We start from the raw sequence: 23,656 nt of genomic DNA on the forward strand, positions 1-23,656 counted from the left end.
TAGTCACCATTGCTACTGACAATTGCTGGATGGAGTTATGTACATAAATATGTTATGTTGTTACAGCAAATGTAATATTCCTTAAGTTTATAAAATAGTGATGTGGAATTAAGCAGCTTAAGGGATATTTCTTAGTCGGCTGATCTGTAAGAACTGATCTGTCCATAGCGTTGGTCTTGATTATCAGTTTTGGAGTTAGGTTTTATTGCCATTAATTGCTGAGTTTAGTGTGTGAAAGATGACTTTCACTTACATGCCCACAGATAGCATTTACCTACTGCATTCACTGATCCTCACTCAGTCATCTGGGTGCATAACAAGAAACTTGCCTGTGAAAGTGAGAGGTTCATGCTTCCTTGGTCATTAAAGAGAGAGGGAAATGGCAGAGAGATTAGGGTTTTATGGCAATATAAATGATTAAATGCTAAATTGATTGGTAACTGCTTCAGTAAGTCATAAGGATTATCTGATTACTAACAGAAGAGTTTAGGAGGTCAGTTTTAGTTTTCTGACAACTTGATGTGGTTTTTATTAGCTTAGGAATAAAACTTTATGCAAGACTTTCCTGAGCTAAAAAAAAACCTTTGCATTTCCGTGGGACTTTTTTTTTTGCTTCTAATCTAATCAATTCCCTTTAAATGAAGCTTTTTAAAATTAAATTTAAATAACCACTTATTTATACCAATATGATGGGTTTTGGTTTTTAATTAGAGGAGTTAGCACATAAGATAAGGATATTTCTTCTTCATAAATCCATGCTGGCTGTTCCCAGTCACATTCATCCAATCTACATACAGAAAGGGTTTTCAGGACGATTTGCTCCATCACCTTTGCAGGGATCAGGGTGAGGCTGACCAGCTTTGCTGGTCACTGAATAATCCTTCTTCCCACCCTTTAAAAGGGAAGGGATGTTTGCCCTTTTTTACACATTAGGAGCATCCCAAATCACCACAACCTTTCAAAAATTGCCTAGAGAGGCCTTACAATGCCATTAGCCAGTTCCCTTAAGCACCCATCAGAGCCCAGCAGCTGACAATATCCCGTTCCAGTGTTCCCAAAAGTCGGCTGAGGGAAAGTCTTGTCCTGTTACCCTTGCCCAGCTTCCTGCATGTTGCTGTGGGCCAGTCTTGAGCTTGGCATGGCTGATCCTTGAGAAATCCACCATCTCTCCTGTGCACTCTTCTCTGCATGGATTTCCCCTCTATGGGCCAAAATCTGCTCTCCTGAATTCTGATCTCATAGTCCTGCTTTTTGCCTTGCTCTTTCTTCACAGGATCTGCCTGTCATGGCCACTGCAGCAAAGGCTGCTCCTGACCTTCCCATCTCAGTCTAGCTCTTCCTTGTTTCTAAGTGAGGCCCACCTGGTGCACTTGTTAGGTACTCAGCCACCCATGTTAAGAAGTTACTGCAAAAGCACTCCAAAAACTTCCTGGATTGCTGATGCCTTGCCTTGTGTTGGTCAGAACAAATGCATCTTTGCCAACTGGTTGGTCCAGTGCATCCCACCTTTTTCTATAAATCAGTCCTTGATTAGGAAAGCCAGTCCCATGTATGTAAAAGATGAGTCTCAGCTGCTCATGCCAGTTGAGCAACCAGTTGTTTGCCCACAGCATCTGTCCTTTCCCCCTTGAGAAAATAGGTACTTGCAACTAAGCACTTCAAGTACTGGAAAGATTTCTGCTTTTACATGCAGGAGAGACAGGAATTCACTTGCAATTCAATCTTCTTCAGATTTATATATGTAAATGTCCAGGGTCCTGTTATGGGTAGCTATAAATTGTCACAGTTTTGTCTTTCCTCTTTGCTCTTCCAAGCTGCGGCCAATGAATTCACTCTGGAATTGCTAAAGGGAAATGGGCTTGTGCCCTAAGCAAGACTGTGGATAGTCTTTTGAGAGGTGTTCTTGGAAGCTTTCTCACACATTACCACAGGCATGGTTAAACTGTGATCTATATTCTTACTCCCATGTTATTGTAATGCACATACTTGATAATGCCATTTACTCTGATTTATCTTATTCTAGATAAGAGCTACTGATTTTCATGTAAAGGATTTATTTGATGGGAGGGAAAGTTTTATGGAGAGGATTGAGGTGACTGATGTCCAATAATGCAAGTAGGATGAGATGGCTGTCCTTTTCTGGAAGGATCAAATACTGTGCTACTCTGTGTCTCCATTCTATTACTAATTAAGGATGTAGTTTCACAGAACGTGTAGTGAGTGACACAGGGTGATTTCCTTTTAGGCTTGCCTCTGTCCCACTGCCAGGGATGCTTTCCTATCTGTATCTCATCTAGTGACTGGGTGGCTGCAAAATGAGTTGATTCACCTTCCTAATTCAGAGAGCAGGGGGAATCAGAAAGGATTACTTTTCCATTAGGCATGTAAATATAACATGACGTTTTTGTCATTGGAGAACAACTCGAAGGAGGAAGGATATGTCTGATTCTGTGACTGGATGCTAATATTTGTGGAACTGGTTGCATCTAATGAACCGATGGATTCATTAATTCCTTTAAAGCAGCACAGAAAAAGACTTGGGTCAGAACAACTTATTCTGGCAAGCCAGAGCCAGCATGTATGCCAGTCTAGTCTGGTAACTACTTCTGTTATAGACAAGCTGTTTTAGCAAACTGCAGATTCAGAAAAACCCAACACTCAATTTTTCTGCCTTTTGGTAACATTTGGAAAGCTTTCCTTAAAGTTTTATATGACATTGCTTGTCATTTGTGCCTTAAACTGTAAATGAGTCATCAAATGCATCTTGTGTATATCAAGTTTAAAGCTGCAATATGGTCTAAATAATACGAATTGGCTGAAGTTTTAAAAACAAAGAAAAAACCCTCTTTCGACTGAATAGCAGAATGGAGGCTTTTGCAAGCTATGACTTAAAGAACTGCTATTTAGCTTCTATAGAATACTTCTAATCTGGTCTTGTTTTGTTACTCTACCTTTCTTGGTGTTGACTTAATCTTTTTCCAGAAGAGGAAAGATGCCCACAGTTTAAACCTTAAACATCAAGTTTTTTTGTTAGAATTCTCTTATAGATGAGACTGGTTTTTCAGTGTATATAAATTTAAGATCAGAGCTGAACAGCAAATTAGATAATCCCCTAGAGCTATTGTGGACCTTAATATGCCCTCCCCACAACATGAAGTGAGGCTGAACTAAATGGAACCCAGAATTCAGTTGTGCCATACCTGAGCAGTGACCTATGTCAGTTTTGCAGAGGACTATGTAGTTCTAACTCTGCTTCATAAGGTGAGTTGGGTGTTTTGCATGTAGAATATAATATTGTAAAGCAAAATCTTCATTTAGAACTTCGATCCATGTGAGTGAGAGAGGCATTTGTCCTCCATAGAAGTGCACTCAGGATGTTATTTAGTGTGAGATGTACAGCATTGGTACTAGCCAGGTAACACATTCCAGTCACTAATAGTTCTGCATCTCTACCTGGGTGGTAAGATTTTAGCTGCACTCAATTCTCCTTTTACATAATTGCATAAGCAGAAAAAGGTGATCTCTATCCATCTACCAACAGCATATTGTCAGCTCTTTATCATCACTGTCATCTCTTCATCTGTTTATTCTCCAGTGAGTTCTTGGACCTGCTCTGTCATGCATCCCCACTTCCTCAGCTGAGCATCCCTAGTTTGGGATCAAGGAAGGAAGATTCTGTTGCTCCATGAGGCAACAGAGGCAAGGTTTTAAGGTTCTCTTTTGACCCTTTAAAACTTTACTGCTAAGATTGAGGACAAAGGAGTTCCTTCTGAAAAGATAATTATATGGCAGCATATTTGCACAGTCCTTTGCCTTTGCTTGTCCTTTTCAAGGATAAGGTTGGGATGTTGAAAATGACCTAAAATTGGTTATTGCTGTGATACTTTTCTTTGCTGGAATCAAAGTGAGAGTTTTGCCACCGAGAAATAAGGAATAAAGAATAAAGTTGTTAGTTGCAAAAACGGTGAGACCATTTTATTAATTTGCTTCTGCTCCGTACTAGTTTTCCCTGGGTACCCTGGGAGCCTTCAGATTTTCTTAGCTAAGTATGAAAAGAATGTTTCAAATATACATAAAACTTTATGGTGAAAACTTACTGGCAGAAGTCTGCTGTGCCTACAGAGAGTGCAAAATGAAGATAACACTGATGTAAAATTATTTGATTATTTTACTTGCTTTATCAATAGTTTTAGGCAACAACTTTCAGAAATTTATGGGCAAAGGAATCAAAGTATTTTGATCATGTGCTGTTTTGGTTTGGAGTTTGAAATCAATTGATCTTGTTTTGGGCAATTTCAGATTCTTCTGAAAACTTCTCCCTTGGGATTCCCAGGCCATGGAGGTGATGCATTTCAGCTTCCCTTTCTGGAAAACCTTGGCCTGTGTATTTAAATGGTCCTTGATTGTACGTCATTGCACAAGGGAAAACACAGCATGAGATAAATAGTGTACTAGTTTTTGTTTTGGAAGAGGAAGATGTTGATTTGTGAAGTTGGTTTTTAGTTTAATACATTCCCACTTTTAAGATAGGTATTTTACAATTTTCTTCTTTCTGCCCAGCCATCCCGCCAGCTGTGGATGTTGTAGGTGCTTGTTGGCACCAGAAACATACACCAGGCCTGACAGTCATGGCCAGAGCCCCCACACCATTCAGGAGTGTCATTCAGCTGGAGGAAGTGTCTCTGGGGTGCCTAACCAGTGTTAGACATCTCTGTTCAGGCAACTGAGCCTTGGTCCCTTGTGTTAACCCTGAGGCAGGTCATTTGGCTGTAGTGAAAGGTTCACTGTTATCCTGTCTACACAGAAGGTTCTCCACAGCTGCATATTGTGTCAGCCAGAGGGTGCTCAATTGTCTTATCTATGCCATATGGAGTTTTCATGTGACAATTTAATTGCTCATTTGTTTTAACAAACTAGCAGTGTAGCTGCATTAGCTTATCCTCAGATTGCGTTGCTCAGTTTGGTAGATGTGGTTGTATCCTGGTACTGTGATTCAGTCATTCATCTTTCAGCAGCATTATCTGTCTATTTTTAGTTTATTTTGAGAAGTCACTTTAAGGAATAGATAAAAATTTGTTTTTTTTACCAGCAAGTAACAATCACATGGATAGGAGCTTGTCACTGGCAGCTTTGAGAATAGCTTCTCTTGCCTGTTTTGACCTTGAGTGTTGAGTGTGTGGCTGGTGCTTGGACAGAAACCCACATGCAGTTCTGGCTGGAGACACCACTGCTGCACTTGCAGAGTGCTCCTGCATTGGAAGCCCTACAGGCAAAAGGTGTCTTGAAATATGTGCAGCTTCCAAGGCTTTTTTCTCTAAAACACTTTGAAGCATTGAAGTAATTTGGGCTAGTGGAAAAAAAAAACAACATTTAGAACCTGTTCTGTCTGCTTCACGTCAGCACCAAAATATACATATATTGAGTGAACAAATGCAGACTGATAGAAGGCTCAAGTTAATGAGAAATTGTTTGGGACAAATTATTTCTGTGATTAGGGGATTAGCAGAGGTTAAAAGAAATATTAAAAAGGGATGAGGCTAGTTACAAGACTAGGTTGCCAAGGTTATTAGTGACTGATATGATACAGGGTGGAAATTCTTCTCTGTTCTGTGGACTGAGCACTCTTCTTCACATGATATGATAGAAGAAAATAGTGTGGCAACTCTGTCATAACTCCTAATGGGCAGATACGTATTTTAGTTTTGTTTTTGCTTTTACTCAGTATGCTCTTACATGATGTGTGGATGTGTCCAGATTTCAGTTGTATAAATACCTGTATGCAACAGATATTATTGTAGACCTCACTATCATTGTGTGTGTTTTCTGTAGCTTTCAGAATCTGAGTGTTGGTTTGGATAGTGTAGAGCACACTAGAAGTCTTGCAAGTATTCTAAAGAGTCTTTTAAGCATGTGTACCGAGACTTGTCACTAGGAAATCTGACTTGGGGTCTAGGAAGGTAACAGAGAAAATGAAAAGTGTTCTCATCAGAAGTTTTACACTTTTTACTAATTTTCCTGGCTTAAAAAAAATGCTTGCTTGATTTTTTTGCTCAGGAAACATGCTACTTTATTTTCTTTCATTTAAAAATAAAACTACAACTATCAACAGACCAAATATAAAAGTGGTGGTAAGAAGAATCGTTCATACGTAATTTGAAAAAGAAATAGGTACTTCTGAAGGAATATACTTTATCTTGCAGCTGAGAGTGGTAGATCAAACATGGTTAGCAAACAGAACCAAAGTGCTATAAACCAGTACCTCACCCAGAGCTACAGCTGTCAACCTGACTGGTCTGAGCTTTCTCATATTCCTTGTATTTGGAAAGAGATTTTAAAAAGGAAGCTTCTTGACAAAAAAGTACAAGCATTTCTCATCTTTTTCACAACTAAGAAGGAAGTGAAGTCAGAAGCAGTAACATGGTTTCAATCTTTTCACCCTATGATGTATCATAAAGCTGATGAAGCGTAAAGATCACAAAATGAAGAGCATCAAATCTGCATAAAAACAAAACAAAAGAATAAATTTTAATTGCACACCTCTCACACACTTTCTCACTAATGATTTAAATTCCTTGGAATTTGTATCTGCTCAGATCCGAGCTTAGGCATATGTCTGAAAAGGTGGAAAAAAGAATGAAGATTTATACAAGTTATAAATTCACTTGCTCAGCAGTGCAGAATAGCTGGTATGCATTGTAATGCATTCCCCACTTCTGTTTCATACAGTTTAAGTATATTTAAAATTTGTGTTCTGGATGAAAGAATTTTAATAGTCTGTGCTGGGCAATAGAAAACTAAGGAGCTGAACTGCCTGGTCCTCCCTCTACCTTTAAAAGCATGGCCTGATCTACAACCTGATGGAAAGCAATAGGCAAGAATGCCCATTTTTCCCAAGATTCTAGGATTTTTTTCTGGAAATTACTTCTCAAATTGGAAGAAAGAAAGATAGTGCTGCTAAAATATAGCCTAACATACCACTTTTTCATTGTCAGGAACGAAAAGTGGGTTTATCCACTTGAAACCATGGAGATTGTATCGAGTAATCACAGTACAGTGATTCCACTGGAGCTTAATAACTGGAACAAGATCTTCCTAACTGTTTTAAAATGGCTTACAATATGTTTATGGTTGCACCCAGCCTGCTGATAGCATGAGCAGTAGCCTGTCATCTCAGGCTTTGCAAAGGAGGCCTTATGGCTGCCCCTGGGCATTGAATGTGCACCAAGAGTCCTGATCTTGTGTTGTTGAGGGAAGATTAGGCCATGGATGAAATGCTGTTGGCCGTTTTTGCTGTGCATTGTGTGCATGTGCACTTTAAGTGTGTCACATCTGTGTGTGGTTTGGTTTCCCATTCCTGGTAAGTTTTGAAATGCACAGAGATACTACTCTTGAAGCAAACAAGCACAAGAATAGTTGTATAATATAAAACAATGCCTAGAAAAAAAAATACTGTTCTGTGTTTTATTATTACAGTGTTATCATGTTGTAATACTATATTGTGTGAAATGATCATAGAAAACAGGGAATGCATTACTGCAGAGACCTATAACTATAGCTTGAAAGGATATTGAGGTACATATATATATTGCTCCTGACTGTGTTCCTAGTGTACCCCTAAAGGCACAGAAGATGGACTTAAACTATCCTTTGAGTACCCCATACCAGCTAAAATCTACAAGCATTGATCATTATGGCTGGCAACAATTGCAATATCAGAATATATGCTTGTGTTCACAGGTACTGTCTCCAGTTTCATTATAAGAGGAAATAGGACACTTCCTCACTTAAATCCTGTTAATGGTAGTGGATTCTTCTTTTTCTTTTTCCTTTTTTTTTTTTTTTTCCTTTTGTTTGGGATCCGTGACCTTCAACACAGCCTTTGCTGAGAATGATGCTTTGTAAGAGGTGTTAGCCATGACTCATTCTCTCTTGACACAGGTGCAAGTGTATGCTACCTCCTTCACAGATTTCTGAAATCAGAACCTTTTTGCAAAAGTTTTCTCACTTTTTCTTAGGTGCTTTGTCTATTGCACAATTACTCAAGCTCCCACAGTGTCAAGAAGGACACAGAAGTGTTATGTTTCAGAAAAGTGGAAAAAGTGAGAGTGAAAAAGTTTTTAAATAACTTTCTGGTGTTTAATTTACCCCAAAACATGCAAGGAGAAGGGACTTCTAAAATTCCTGTGACTATCTGTCATGATATTATCCCCTTCAGTAATCACAGACAAAGAATAGTCTTTTACCCTTCTGGAAAGCAGATTGTGGCATACCTGCTATACATGACAAGCCAGCCAAGTGAAAGGTGATGCCCCTTTGTGTTCCATGCCCCTTGTGTTTCTTCTGTTACACACAGCTGCAGGGTTGGCAGAAACCTTGCAGAAGTAGCTTGTCTCCTCCTGTGCATGGAGAGCCTGGACAGGCCTCAGAGGAGCTGTCTAACTTGTTCTGTAGAGGGTCCAGTGGGGAGATCCCAAAATCCATGGCCCGACTGTCCTGCAGATCAGGGAGAAAGCAGAATGGGAGAGAAAACAGGAGGAACAGAAGCAAGAAAACCATGGCTCAAAATAACGGCAGGGAGATCACACATCAAGTGATTTTTTTATGTCAGGCAGACTCAGACTTGGGGAATTCAATGTCATTTATAGCCAGTTAATATAAATATTTAATTCCAAATCAGGTACTTTGAAACAAAAAAGATAAACATTAAAATATTTAGGAGACTGTCTCCCCTTTTCCAGGCTCACTTCAGTCCAAACATGTCCTCCTCACTACCTCACCACAGTGTCATTCTTACACCTTGTCACAGCTGCAGGTGGCAGTCAGTCCTTTCAGAGCAGCTGTGAGCAGTGCAGGGGACTGGGGTCAGAATGTCATCATCTTTCTCTGCTATTCCTTTCTTCTTGCACTTTTCCTCTTCTTTAGTGTGCTAGTGCCTCTGGGGGTGTACCTGCTGCTCATGAAGCAGATCCTCATGCTCATGCTGTGGTGTTCCCTCATTCCCGTCTCCTGCACAGTGGTGCTGGCTAGAGCTGGCTAGAGTGCCCATCATGGGGCAATCCCAAATTCTTCTCACAGCAACCACCCTGCAGTTCCCTCCTCCCAGAACCTTTTTATGGACACCCGTTGGTTGATTGCTGTCCTCCATTTCAGTTACTTCCTTCATGGAAGATGGGTTTGTTCTTCCACAAGCTGCTTTTTTTTTTCCCAGATTAGCTAAATGTGCTTCCTTTAGCCTTTCCCCATAGGTCTCTTTTCATTTTCTTTTGGATTCTTTCCATTTCATCTATGTCTTTTATAATGTCATGCCTGAAACTGGATGTAGAAGTAGGGCAAGGACTTGTCTGCTTTTAGAAAATGACATAATTGCGTCTCTTGCTTTACCCCAGACAGTTATTACACAACAGACACATATTTTGTTTTGCTTGTGTCTAATCACAATTAATTGTCTCTTCCCAGCTTTTAAAACTCACGTTAATTTCTCCTAAAGTACATACTAAGCACATTCTTAGTTTTGCCATGTTGATTTTGGACAGTCTCCCCAGTTTGCCTAATTTGTCCTGTTGAGTGCCTGCCATCCCCTTGGGCTTGGAGGCCTTCTCCTCTCTCTTTCCCTGTTCACCTTGTGGAGCTCCTGCAGCAGCTGGCTCTGCTGTGCCTTCCCCTGCTGGGATGCATACCTGTGCTCATGTGCTACCATTTCCTAGACACAGTGCACTCTTATGTTGCTATTTTGGGCCTCCTGCTTTCCTTCATCAAGTTTTTGAGCTGCCTCTTATAACCCATATTTTGGTTGGGCTATGAGGATTTTTAAAAGCCCCTACCTATATTTTTCTTTGCTTGTCAAATCTGTGTATGGGTGATAAATATGTTTGGCAGATTTAGTAGCCCGCTCTCACACCATTTTGGAAATGATGGCTGTGCTTGGGCAAGGCTCAGACAGGCTCCCAGCTGCCTTTAGAAACCATGGAGCAAGTAAAGAGCATGGCTATGACATCTGCATTTTACTGAGCTACATTTAGGGTCACAGAAGAAGTCATCTAATAAAGAATTTTAATGTTTGTTTCAGCCACGGGAACAAAGAAGTATTTTCTTGTCGAGGAATCAAATTGGCAGTAGATTGGTTTTTGGAAAGAGGCCACAAGGATGTTACTGTGTTTGTGCCAGCATGGAGGAAAGAACAGTCAAGACCAGATGCTCTTATAACAGGTGAGTTCCATCTTTGCTTGTTTGTTCAGTGTTTTGCCCAGCAGGAGTGCAACTGCTCAAATGAACAAACCTTTAGCAATGAAAGGCTGTAACAAGAAGTATCTTTGGTGTAATAATTTTCTTGTCATCTACAGGCAGGAAAAAGACAAAGCAATGCTCTCTCCAAGTCCTCCTGTTCTGTTCTGCTCATCTGCTCAAATTTCCATAATATTGCTACTTACTTCTTGAATAACGTAATTGCCTTTTTTTAAATCTGCTATGTCTGTGCAGCATTAGTAGCAAATAGGTTTGAAGTTAGCCATTTGCTGGGTATTATTTCTTGTGGTGAGCAGATTCTGCCTGACTGGCCTGTCACTGTCCATTATGGGAATTATCTGGACAGAATGGGAATAGCTCCCCTTTTTGTCATTACTATTAGCAAATAGACAACTTTTGAAAATTTTAATTTTGAATGTGTTTATCTAGAAAAAAAATTTGGTGTAGAAGTATTTATTCCTTCATCAAACTAACAGGTTCTTTGTGAAGGCTGGAGAGACATTCTCCAACTGCCCTAAAGTTGAAACAGAAAGGAATTGAGGGTAAAAAAACCCTAGAACTTGGAGAGGAGGTTTTTTGGAGAGGATTTTTTTTTTGTGGGGTGGGGGGCCCAATACAGCTACCTTTAAAGAAGGGGAAGCTTCTGAGACTAATAGCTGTAGCTTCTAAAAGAATACAGAAGCATGTTTTGATTGCCATGTGTATTTTCAAATATCTGGAAAGATCCTCTCAATACTTCATTCCATTTGCTTGATTGCTACTAGAATATAGTGTGTTAACACAAGGAAGCATTTGGAAAGCTGCTGTTACCCTGTCAGTACTGGCAGTGTGGAGCCTTTCTCTTGAAGCCATTCTCTTTTGCTGTACTAGTGTTTGGGGTATGAGAAGAGCATTGGCGAAGTGATAAAAACTTGGCCACTTAGAATCAAATTGTGACATCTGCTTGAAGTGTGTGTAAGGCTGAATGCCCCAAAAGGTGTTTCAAGAAAGCAGCAGGGCTGGAATTTTCCTAGCAAGGGTCAATTGTCTAGCTATGAGAAATCAGTTTTTCATATGTCATCATGGACCCTGAAAATGTGAAGAAGATCAGAGCAGGTTATTTTGTCTTTTGTAAAAATATTGCATCTTCTGTTTTCTTCTAAGGATGCAGGAAGCCTGTGTGCTACCAGGCATGTAAAATACCTGGTGCTGACACTCGGTTTGCAGAGATACACACCTGAAATACACTGCCAGCTGGAGCTTTGAAAAAGCCCTAAATGACTAACCTGGGGATGGTTCTAGCCTGTCAGCATTCATGAGAAACCTCTTGGACTAAACAGCAGCCATATCTTTCTTACCAGTACCCACCAGTCATCACATGACAGATTTTTTTTTATTCTTTCTTAGCAGGAAAAAAAATCACCTTCCATCTCACTCATCATTTAGCACATTGTGGAGGGTTGAATACAAAAAGGTTATATTCCATATAAAATGTTGTGTTTTTTCTACTAGGCAAATAAATGCATATATCAAATATATTTCTTATATGTAATATTAATGCTGTATTTCTCCCTATTGGAATCTTTTTTTCCCCCAGATGGAACATGTTCCCTGTCAAGTTTCTTATGCTACAAAACAGTTGAGTTATTTGAGATCTTAACCATTACTAATAGCCATGACTCATATTCACTATGCAGGCATCTTCTGCTGTTTTAGAGGTTGCCTAGTGTTTTTTGTGCATTTTTCTTTCATAGCTTGTCTGCTCCAAGGAAAGTGATAGGTAGGAGAATCAACATAAGGGATAGGTGCCCCAGTACTAGGTACAGCCTCCTTCATAGCCTGAGGTCTGTCTTTCAAAGCTCAGTGAGATCTCCAGGTTCTACACAGGAAAAGGGAAAATAAAGTACTTTTGGGATATGTGAGTGACAGATTGTGTAGAACAAGGAGGCATCACTAAAATGCTAAATATGCTTATTTAGAAGGGTTGAAGGGAAATCTGTTTGGCTTTGATAAGAACTTATGTATAAATGTGTAAATCATGTTCAAGGAACAATACAGAAGTGTTGTGTTAACAAAAAAGCCAAACCAAAACAAACCACCACCATTTTTGCTGTTGACTACAAAAATGTCTTTCTGGGGAATGTTGTTAATATTTGTGGAGAACCTGGGTGCTTGTACAGAATGTGGGTTTTCTAGTCCTTGTATATACCCCTTCTGATGATGGGCAGAGACTTTCATAAGACAGTCCCATTAATGTGAGCTACTGGAATTCTTTCAAAAGATGTTTCTTGCTGGGCTCTACAAAGAGATGAAAAAGGTCTGTCTTTACCAAGGAGCTCAGTTAAGGGAAAATCGTGGTTGTACTTGGGTGTATTCAGAGATGTTTAAAGTGACCCCCTTCAGCTGGAGGCGTTTTGGTAAAATGATTTTTATTTTGAGCCACGGGAACATGAACAAGGTCTCCTGTGTTAGTCTTAGAGAAATGGTGTGGAGCAGGAGGTTTTGATTTGTTGTTAGGGTTTTTTGAAAGTATTGCCATCTGACTGCTAACTATAAGTTCAGATGTCATATGTGGGACACCTTCTGCTGCACTATAACCATCTGAGACATTTTAAGTCCTAAATGCTTGGATTTTCTTCCTCAAGCCTATTATCTTTAGAGATTAAACAAACTTTCTTCTTTTCTTTCTTGTTTGACTTTGGATTCTTGTTCATTGTAGATCAAGAAATCTTACGTAAGCTGGAAAAGGAGAAGATTCTTGTGTTCACGCCGTCCCGGCGCGTGCAGGGGAGAAGGGTGGTGTGCTACGATGACCGATTCATAGTGAAGCTGGCCTTCGAGTCAGATGGCATCATTGTCTCTAATGACAACTACAGGGACCTAGCTAATGAAAAGCCCGAGTGGAAGAAGTTCATAGATGAACGCTTGTTGATGTATTCTTTTGTTAATGACAAGTAAGTCATTCTGTCTTCACATGTGCCACTGAAATAATTGAGGAAAGGACAGTTTGAAGATTTGTACGAATTTTTTATCTTACACCCAAATCACTAGGTACATGTAGGGAACAGGAGAAATAATCAATCATAGATTCAGTCTTTTCATTAAAAGTACTTGAAACTTTTTGTAGCAGCATTTTTATGTCTGCTTATGCTATTTTTTCCTCTTTGGTGTATGCTAGTGTATATTTGATATATGCTATGGTAAAATATTCCAGCTCTGTTGATATACTGGGCCAATATTTCTTAGTGCCTATGGTTAGACTCCTAAGTCCTAGAGTCATAGAAAAACTCAAGATGGAATGAACTTTGGGGGTCTGTAGTTCAACTGTCTGATTAGATCCATCTATAGTAACCATACCCCACCCTACAGATCAACTGCAGTTACTGCTGGTGGCTTCTTGTAGTGGGAGGGACTCAGTTCTCCCCGAAGCAGGCACTTGTGTTGAGGTGCCTGAAGCTGATGCAAGAATCCTAGGCCATCAGCACAGTTTTGCAAAGCTAGTAGTGGTGTTTTAAGAAATGGCTGCTTGTATTGCAGCCCTTACATTCGGTTTTGGGATGAGTTGTTTGCAACCCTACTTTGCCACAAAGCATCAGCTGAGCTGGGCCAAAGGTGACTGTAGCAGTCTAGAGGTGTCCACACAGTCTGTTCCTGTGACCTACCTCTAAGGCAGTACTTGCAGCAGAAAGATGGCCTTCCAAAACTGCCCTCGAGCTCCTGGATTTAAAAACAACAGGATGGCAGGTTATGGTTTAGCGTAGTCATGAGGTTCTTGGTCATTGCATGAGAAGTATGAAAAGGCTTGTTTGCTTCCATACTACTTTCTTCTTTCTTTATAGATTTATGCCTCCTGATGATCCTCTTGGCCGCCATGGTCCAAGTCTGGACAATTTTCTTAGGAAGAAGCCTATTGTGCCAGAACATAAGAAGCAACCATGTCCATATGGTAATTTGATTTAACCCATCATTTTTTGCGTATTGGGACTGGGGACAAAGCTCCTGCTTTAACACTGCCAAAACGTTTAAAACTCCTTAACACTGCTTTTAACGTTGTTGTCTTAGCCTGAGATGGGTTGAAGTGTTGAGCTGATGGTGAAAACTGAAGCGATTTTTTCATGTGCTACTTCTAAAGCATTTCTGTGTACTAGTTGAACTAAAGGAGCAACTTTATTAATCATTCATTGGAATAAATCCAAATCAACACCTAAATTCTGCAGGTTCCAGGAGCCCTTTTCTTATGTCATGAGATACTGAAATTTTCTTCCAGAAAATTAATTGAGCTGTCTGAAGTTTAGCTACTGAGCATTCCTGCAGGCATCTTGACTGAGGTGAAACCTGCTGGCCTTACAGCTGTGGGACTTCCCTATTAAGTTTTCTGCCTGTGTATTTCCTTGGCCCTGCACAGCAGGTGTGTACAGCCTCCCTGGCAGGGCTACGTCCAGCTCAAAACGTGGCTGGTAATGTTTGTCTGCATTCCCAGAACACGACCTACAAGACACTACCACTGCCTCTTTTTTCCCCACAAAACAGGGGAAGAGCTCTTAGAGCACACCCTGTGTTGCACAAAAAAATCTTGCTTGCAAGATCTTTCAAATCCACAGTAAGGCTTCAGATGAGGGGCATTTCAGTTATTTGAAGTTTTTAAAATCTGACTATGTTTGTATTAATAGGGAAGAAATGTACCTATGGACACAAATGCAAATACTATCATCCAGAAAGAGGAAATCAGCCTCAGCGATCTGTAGCTGATGAACTTCGTGCCATGTCTAGAAGCACAGCTGCCAAAACCACGAGTGAAGGAGGACTGGTAAAAAGCAATAGTGTTCCCTGCAGCACTAAAAGTGATGGCACTTCAGAGCTGAAGCGTGCTGCTCCAAAGAGGCAATCAGATCCTAGTATAAGGACTCAAGTCTATCAAGACTTGGAGGAAAAGCTTCCCACCAAAAACAAATTGGAAACCAGGTCTGTACCTTCTTTAGTTAGTATACCAAGTTCCTCTGCTGGAAAACCCCAAAGTACTGCACCTTTAACCAACGGCCTTCCATCCGGAGTTCACTTCCCACCTCAGGATCAAAGACCACAGGGACAGTATCCTACAGTGCTGATGGCAACCAAAAATCACGGAACACCAATGCCTTATGAGCAGTATCCCAAATGTGAGTCTCCGGTGGATGTGGGGTATTACTCCATGCTGAGCGCCTATTCCAGTCTCAGTATCTCTGGCCCGCGTAGTCCCGAGAGGCGCTTCTCCTTGGACACGGATTACCGGATCAGCTCCGTGGCCTCCGACTGCAGCAGCGAGGGCAGCGTCAGCTGCGGCAGCAGCGATTCCTACGTGGGCTACAGCGACCGCTCCTACATGAGCTCCCCTGACCCGCAGCTGGAGGAGAACTTGAAGTGCCAGCACATGCACCCCCACGGCCGCCTTAACGCCCAGCCCTTCCTGCAGAGCTACCACGAGCCCCTCGCCCGGGTGCAGAGCTACAGCCACGAAGAACCAAAGCACCACCACAAATCTCCCATTCCCTACATGGCTGTGCACCTGCAGCACCCGGCGGCCAGCGCTCGCTCCAGCTGTCCCAGCGACTACTCGGCGTCTCAGAGCTCGCCTCACTCGAAGGCGCTGCACCTCGGGAGAGCGCTGGTGGCCACCAGGATAGACAGCATCTCAGACTCGCGCCTGTACGAGAGCTCCCCGCTGAGACACAGGAAGCCTTACTCCGCCCAGGAAGGGCTGGGGGGCTGGGATCGGCAGGGCTACGGGGTGGATGCCTACGGCTACCGCCAGACCTACTCCCTGCCCAGCAACCCCACGCAGCCGTGCTACGAGCAGTTCGCCTTCCAGAGCCTTCCCGAGCAGCAGGAGCAGCCCTGGCGCATTCCTTACTGTGGCATCCCGCAAGACCCCCCGAGGCTCCAAGACACCCGGGAGAAGGTTTACGTGAACCTCTGCAACATCTTCCCCCCCGAGCTGGTGAGGATGGTGATGAAGAAGAACCCTCACGTGACGGACGCTCAGCAGCTCGCCGCGGCCATCCTGGTGGAGAAATCTCAGCTGGGTTTTTGAGAGTTGACGCATCTTCGTGGTGTCTCGTAGTTTTCAGCTCAGCGCTAACGCTGAGGGAGGTTTGCTACAATAGCATTTGGGATCTCCTTCTCAGCAAGGAGGTTATATAGTAATCCGTTTATGTGAAATACTGTATCATGGAGTCTGTATGTATAGCCCCATGCATTGGAAGTACCAGATAACTTTTGTGTTCTAGTTTGAAAATTTTTAAATGGCTATTTTCACATCTGGAGGATGTTCCAGTTTAAATTAATATATATATATCTATATATAAGAAAAAAAATCTGTGGTCTCTGGTTATAATCTTTGGTGCATCAGGGGTTTATATGCAGCACTTTCTTATCATTGTTACATTTTGTTGGGATTTTTGGTTTCGTTTTTTAACTTGCTGGATGCTTATCCTTGGGCTGTGAGATCTTAACCTGCAGAAAAAGGATTTTGCTACTTCTGGCAGGCAATTTTCAAGCCAGTTTTCAAGCCAAGTTTCTGAACTTTTTACACCACCAGGAGTATGTCTGATGTATGTTTGTTTTTGTGAGTTTTTTGTGCTGTAATCACCTGTTTGTAGAAAACAAAGATTTACTACAGCACTGACTTCATTTTTTGAAAAAAATAATTAAGTTACCAGTTAACAGTGAAATGGGTAACAGTATATTGGTAATTTATAGTATGGCACTTTTTGTTGCTTTCTTTGTTTTGCTTAAATAGTTACATGTTTTTGTTGATGCGGTCAATTAGTACGATCAGATGCAAACAGAGAAGGAAAAGAATTTTTTTATTTTTACTAATTTATGGATATGTTAAAAGCCTTATTGCCTGATTTTCAAAGGTACTGAGAATTTGCAGCTCCCTTGGAAGCTAAGAGAAATTGCAAATGCTCAGAACCACCCCAAACCAGGCTGCCCTGTTTCAGTTCCCGTGTGTTTTTACCCAATTCTGTATTTCTGGTCAGTAGATGGGAACCTGAAATCATAGGGCCCTGTTTAATTGTTTTATATGTTTTTCCTTTGTATTGCTGCACAACTGTACTGGATAAAATATGCTTTTCATAAAATATTTACCTGTTTTTAAATGAATTTAATTATCTCAATGCAAGTTTTGTATTTAAGATACTGTTTGATTTTTCTTGCTATTTATCAAGGCTGGCCTGGAAAGGTTTTGTGTGTTCAGGATATGCAACATTTATTAACTGCACTATGGTAATGATATTGTAGCTCAAAATGATAACTTAAACTTTTTTTTTCTTGTTTGACTGGGGAGGAGGGGGTTGTGGGGAGAGAAGATACCATATGTGTTCCTGGAGTTAGTTTTCTGCTTTTTGCATTGCGTAGGCCTGATTCTTGCCACAAATAGTGTAGTTTTAGAAACAGACAAGCCAAGTCTGTTTTAGCATTAGTAAGGGATATTTCTGGTTTAAAGTCATGGGTTTTACTAGCACCTCTTACATTTTTATATATAAATATATGAAAAATAGAAATAGTTTTTGCAATTGATGTCAGATGTACTTCCATGACATGATCAGTTGCCGACAGTTTCAGGTTTCCATCCATTGGAACAATGTTCAGTGTTAAAAAAAATGTCACTCGTTTACACTATTACAGGTGATAATTTTGGTACACTTGCTGGAGTTTTAAGTAAGGCCCTGAAGAACCAGAAAGTACCTTTTACTGTTGATACAAATTGTATCTTTTTAACTGAGAACTATTTTGGTTTGTAGATTAGAAACACAAAAGTATAATTATAACTAGTCTTTTGGGCAACATTTTATCCCTTATTTAAAAATTAGAGATTTCAGACATAGAATAGATTTAGACAAGTAAAAGTAGGTATTTATTTAGGTGTCTGTCTCAGTTTCACATACTAAAAGGAAAAAATAAACTATTTGGCATCTTCTTCCTTCTAAAATCTTTGTAGTGGGAACTCGCTAAAATAAAGGTAAAATGCTGCCTGAAAATGATGTCCAAGCACCTTTGAATACGAAGAGATTTTCACTACTTGTGTGACACCATGTGTTGCAGCAAGTAGGGTTTGGGTATCCAGTAAATGCTTCTGAAGAGCATTGTGCTATAGACATATCCAATAATCTGAACCATGTTCAGCAAACCGATTCAGGACGTGGTGCTCCTGCACTCAGCTTCCACTGCCGGAGCGCTGCAGGTTCTGCCATTGCCTGTCCCCATGGCAAGGCCAGAGGGGCTCTACACCATCTGTCCTGCCTTGTCTGCTTAGGGAGAAGACCTCTTCACCTGTGGCAACAGTTTTTCCCTGGATTTGGTTGGTCACCATCCGTAGAGCGTGTTTTAATGTAGAGATTGATGCAGCGCTGACGCTGAGGATTGGACTGGGAAATGGGTCTCATCTTAGTTGTACACTAAGATTTGGTTAAATTGAATTACACTGAAGTACTACACCATAGTGTAGATGCAGCTGTTTTAATAATGCAGTTATTGTGTTTGTGTTTTTAATGGGTTTCTACGTTTATTTTTTATGTAGGTATTTACTTTCTGCCAAAAGTTCAATTCCTTTAAGCATGAACTGAAACTTGCAAATGTAATAGAAGTGTTTTGTGTCTTTTCCTGTGATGTGGGCACCAGGATGCTCCTGCCATGCACACATCACAGTCTGGCCTAGAGCAGGGGCTCAGCAGGCTTAGCCATTGGGATATCAGTGTGAGGAGCTGCTCTGCCCAGGCCTGAGTTACCAGTGTCCATTGCCTCTGCACACACCCAGGGCAGCACTGAATCCCCCAAAGGGTGGTGATCCGTAGGGAATTCTTTGATAGGTTCTGTGCTTTGCACCCAAGCACTGAAAATGCTTTAAAAATACAAGAGCAGGAGTAATTTGGTGGATTTTAATGTTGTGCAATGATGTGCTAGTTCCCCTTAGACTCGCTTATATTGGGTAAAGGAAATTCACTGTGGACAAAATGTTTGCCTTGATACTTTTTTGTTTTGCTGTGGTAACAGATGGAGGAGTTGTGTGTGAACATCTCCATGATGAGATCAGTCTGTATACTTAACAACTTCTAAAGAGTACATCAGTAACAATCGAGGATGCAATGATACTGATCCAATACTACCTTTGTCTGTGTAATTGCATTGATGCAAATAATTGACCTGTAACCTCCTGATATCCTTAAATACCAGAGGTAATTCAGTGATACTGTATTGGCCCCAGCTGAGTGCCAGAAATGCAATGAAGAATTTACTACCTTCAAGTTAGAGCTGTCCCTCAGCTCAGAAGAGGGCAAAACTTCCTTCTGTCTTCAGTACTTGAGAGTTGTTTTGATACTTAGCAGAAACTCTGTATTTTTAGATAAAATCCCAAGCTGTTATAACTGCATCAGTAATAGTATATAGATATACAGTATTTTTAATGCACATACATTAGGCATCTGCCCACAACTGTTTTCAATACAACATGTTTCAAATATTTAGAGTTTTTAAGAGTGTCATGTAGATAACTAACTTTGAGCTAAATATGCTCAGGCTATGGCAGTATTAATCACTTTGTTGTTTTTTATTTTTTCAAATATGTGTAGAATATATATATATATTTGTATATATACACATATTTTTGGTGAGTGATTTAAGACACTGCTAATGGTCTGAGGTAAGATCATACCTTTCCAGGTGTCCCTGTGCTTTGGTATGTCTGAATTGTAGCTTGCTCCTCCACTGCAGAGCAGCTCTGGGGAGAGCCAGAAGCCTGATGTGTTCCTGTGACACCCCCAAAAGAGAAGAGAAGGTGTGCAGGGCTGGAAGGAGACTGGTGCAGCCTCGGCAGGTGCAGACTGATGCTGAGATATTGATGAACTTCTGCTGTGAAAGTTGTAGCTAATGGAGAACACCTTTCCAAAAATATCAAAGCTGTGGGTGTAAACCAGAGGACCTCACTTGGAAGGGGACACTGGGGGCGTTTGCCCCAGCAGGGTGAGTGCCAGAGGACTGAATGCCTTGTGTGAGAGATACTGCAGCATCTTGCCACAGTAAGAGACTACCAAAACATTTACCAGTGTTATCAGTGGATGGTTTGACCAAGGTATTTTCATTGTGTAAAGCTTGAAAAAATGAGACAAAGTGCTTTCCTGCTCTCTGGAGCATTTAGAAAAATACCCAACTGACTTTTCATTGCTACTGAAAATATAAATACTGTGCAATTAAAAATACCATTAAAAAAAAAAAAAAAAACTTAGAAATTATTTATTTTTATTTACAGTGTGACTTGCTAATTTATTCCTTGCATTATAAGGCCATGGTGAAATGCTGTTTGTTGAAGTTTTTTTTATCATAGGAACTAAAACTGCTGAGAAGAAAAACCAGTAGATTTAAACTTAAAATTCTATGGCCTTGTTTTGTTTTCTTTAAAAGGGCTGAGGTTTTATAAATGTGAAATCACATGTTTTATATACTTTATAAATTTTAGAGAAGCATAGTTTAAGAATTTTGTTCAAATTAAATATGTTTGGGCACATTGTTTAGACTAATCATGTAACTAAACCTAGAATCACCTGTATTAAATGGTTTTTCCAGCTAACCTTTTGCTTGGTAACATGAGAGATGATCAAATTTCATCTTCAGATGTTCTAGAATACATTTCTCAAGGTTTCATCAGAAGCTGCTGACCTAGGCACCCAATCACAAAGGAAATTCACATTTGCATAGGAAGCATCCTTCAGAATGCTGTGTTTTCCTTGCCATGCAGTACAGGGAAAGTCTCTCACAGATGTTTATAAAGGCACTACCACATACCATGTGTGCTTCATAGTTATCAGTGTGCTTGAAATAATTTTCAGGTCTTAAAGGGTTGTCATAACTTGTGCTTGGTGTGTTTGCTACCCTGTCTACCCTTTAAGCGAAATGATTGCAATAGTTTTCATTCCCTCTCACACTCAATGGCCCTGGGAGGGCCCAGTCTCCAAACACTGACTGCAGCAGGAGCAGAGCTGTGGGCTGGTTTGGTGGTGTGAGAGGAGATCTGTCAGACTGGCTTGTGTGTGAGTGCAGCTGGGCTGGGAGCTCGAGGAGCACAGCTGGAGAGCCACCTCCTCCCAAGCACAGGGGAGATCTCGCTGGTGCTGACTGGTCATTCAGCCAGGATTGCCCTTTGCAGGCATTGGGAGCACCTACAAACCAAATTTACTTCGATGTTCAAGCACATCTGTCCTGTTTTTCAAAGTATAACTATCTACTCTTTGCCTTATAAAACAAAACCTCTCTGCCTTTTTTATAGGACAACCCATTTTCTTTTGGTCTCAGATAAATTAACCATGTGAGATTGGCTGGTTGGTTACATCTTATTTATTTAAATGACATTCTTAATGAAACTGAAATTTAAAAACTGCTTTCCCAGCATACAGTAGAGTATCCTGCAAGGAAGCAATGCAGATACAGCAGCAATAATTGTATTTTGTAGCTCTTATCCTAGTCATTATCTCTGTATTTGTTGAGTAGGTGAGATTTTAATATTGTCCTAAAGTCCACTCTGGCAAAACCATTAGTTAAAAATAATATTTGGGCTACTTGATAAAGCAATTGTCAAACTGGCTCTTCATTCCTTCACTGATTGTTCACTGTACTGTTTCTGTGATGTGACTATTCACATCTTAAAATCACCTCTAAACCATACAAAAAACCATGTACATGGATTCTGCTTTTAGTGAAAAAAAATAAAGATTCATTTACCTCATTGATGGGCTGGTTTTGTTTCATAAAAAAAAAATCTCTAGAGCAGTTAGCACTGACTTATAGACAGCTTTGTGTTTCTACCTGCACAAAACCTGCAACAAAACTGCTCACTTTAAGTAAACTGGAAGAGTTTAAAAAATAGCATCATAGGAAGGTTTGGTTTAGAAGGGACCTCAGAGACCATCCAGTCCCAACCTCCTTGCCATGGGCAGAGGCACCTTTCACTGGGCCTGATCAACTGGCCTTGGACATCACCAGGGATGGGGCATCCACAGCTTTCCTGGGCAGCCTGTTCCAGTGCCTCACACTACCACAGGGAAGAATTTCTTACTAACACCTAGCCTAAACTTATTTTCGTTTAAAGCCATTGCCCCTTGACCAATCTGCCCATACAATGAGTCTGTTTCCCTCCTTTTTGTAGTCCCCCCTAGGATCCTAGAAGGCTTCTCCAGGCTGAACAAACCCAACTCTCTCAGGCTGTGTTCATAGGGGAGGTTCTCCAGCCCTCTGGTCATCTCTGTGACCCTCTGGACTTGCTCATACAGGTCAGCATCTTTCCTGAGCTGAGGACCCCAGAGCTGGATGCAGCATTGCAGGTGGGGTCTCACAAGGACAGGATCCCCTCCCTCCCCTGCTGGCCACAGCAGGATATAAATTACTTTCTGGGCTATCAGCACACATTTTTGACTCCTGTCCAGCTTTTCATCCACAAGAAATCCCAGATCTCCACAGGGCTTCTTTCAATAAGTTCTCCTGGTCTGTACTCAAGTCTGGGGTTGCCCTGAGTCAGGTGTAGCACCTTGCTCCCAGACTTGCTGAACTTCCCCCTGGATGCCATCCTATCATCCAGGTATGTCAGCTGCACCACCCAGTGTGGTGCCACATGCAAACTTGCTGAGGGTGCTGGCAAGATGTTAAAGAGCACCAGTCCCAAACAGAGCCATGAGGGACACCACCTGCCTCTACCTGGACATTAAGGCATTGATCACAAACCTCCAATTCCTTATCCCCTGAACAGTCCAGCCATCAAATACACCTCTCTCTAATGGAGAGAGAAAGGTGTCATGTGGGGCTATACATAAATATGTCTGATTATAGAGTATCAGTTCATTTTTAATGTACTAATTTGTTCTTAATAGGCTCTTTCCCTTCATTCTGCTTACCAAGGAAAAAAGCCTCTGGGGTTAAGAAGACACATCAGTCATTTATAGCAGCAAATTTTGGATTTATACATTGTGCCAGTGGACCTAGTCTCCTCTTAGGTACTGCTACATATTTATTTGTCTTCCATTGCATAACTGTTGTGGCCTAGCTCTGTATACTGCAGGGGTAAATAGAACATAATAGAATTTAGAATAGAATCATTATGAACTATTCTAGTGAGTGCAAAGATTTAGCAGAAGGTGCTAAAAACTGTGATAAAGTAAGTCCTCAAAATACACGGAGCTGTTGACTTGTAGTTTTTCCCAATTGCATTTGCCTGGCTAGGCCTGGCATTCCAAACTTGCTGGGACTCTTTTACTTCTCTCTCCATTTGTGGGCACAGGAGCATCCTGTGGGGTGACATGAATGCAAATAAAATGAGTAGTTGTCCTGAAAAAAGAGGGAGCAACATAGTGTTGCTCTTCATTCGTTGTGACCACTCTCGGTTTCCTCAATGCAAATGTTTTGCACAGCTGTG

The 23,656-nt window shown here is 40.9% G+C and overlaps 1 protein-coding gene across 2 annotated transcripts in view; it reads left to right on the forward strand.

The window, feature by feature from the left end:
• Nucleotides 1-21,976, forward strand: part of ZC3H12C (zinc finger CCCH-type containing 12C) — a 42,525-nt gene extending 20,549 nt beyond the window's left edge. For both annotated transcript variants that reach the window (XM_056492577.1, XM_056492586.1), the window contains 4 exons: nt 10,067-10,206; nt 12,941-13,175; nt 14,061-14,167; nt 14,892-21,976. In XM_056492577.1, coding sequence (XP_056348552.1) covers nt 10,067-10,206; nt 12,941-13,175; nt 14,061-14,167; nt 14,892-16,288 — 1,879 coding nt within the window. In that variant the 3' untranslated portion in view covers nt 16,289-21,976. The remainder of the gene's footprint in view (nt 1-10,066; nt 10,207-12,940; nt 13,176-14,060; nt 14,168-14,891) is intronic.
• The last annotated feature ends 1,680 nt before the right edge of the window (nt 21,977-23,656 follow it).

The sequence above is a fragment of the Oenanthe melanoleuca genome, chromosome 1, assembly GCF_029582105.1.
Source record: "Oenanthe melanoleuca isolate GR-GAL-2019-014 chromosome 1, OMel1.0, whole genome shotgun sequence".
Taxonomy (NCBI): domain Eukaryota; kingdom Metazoa; phylum Chordata; class Aves; order Passeriformes; family Muscicapidae; genus Oenanthe; species Oenanthe melanoleuca.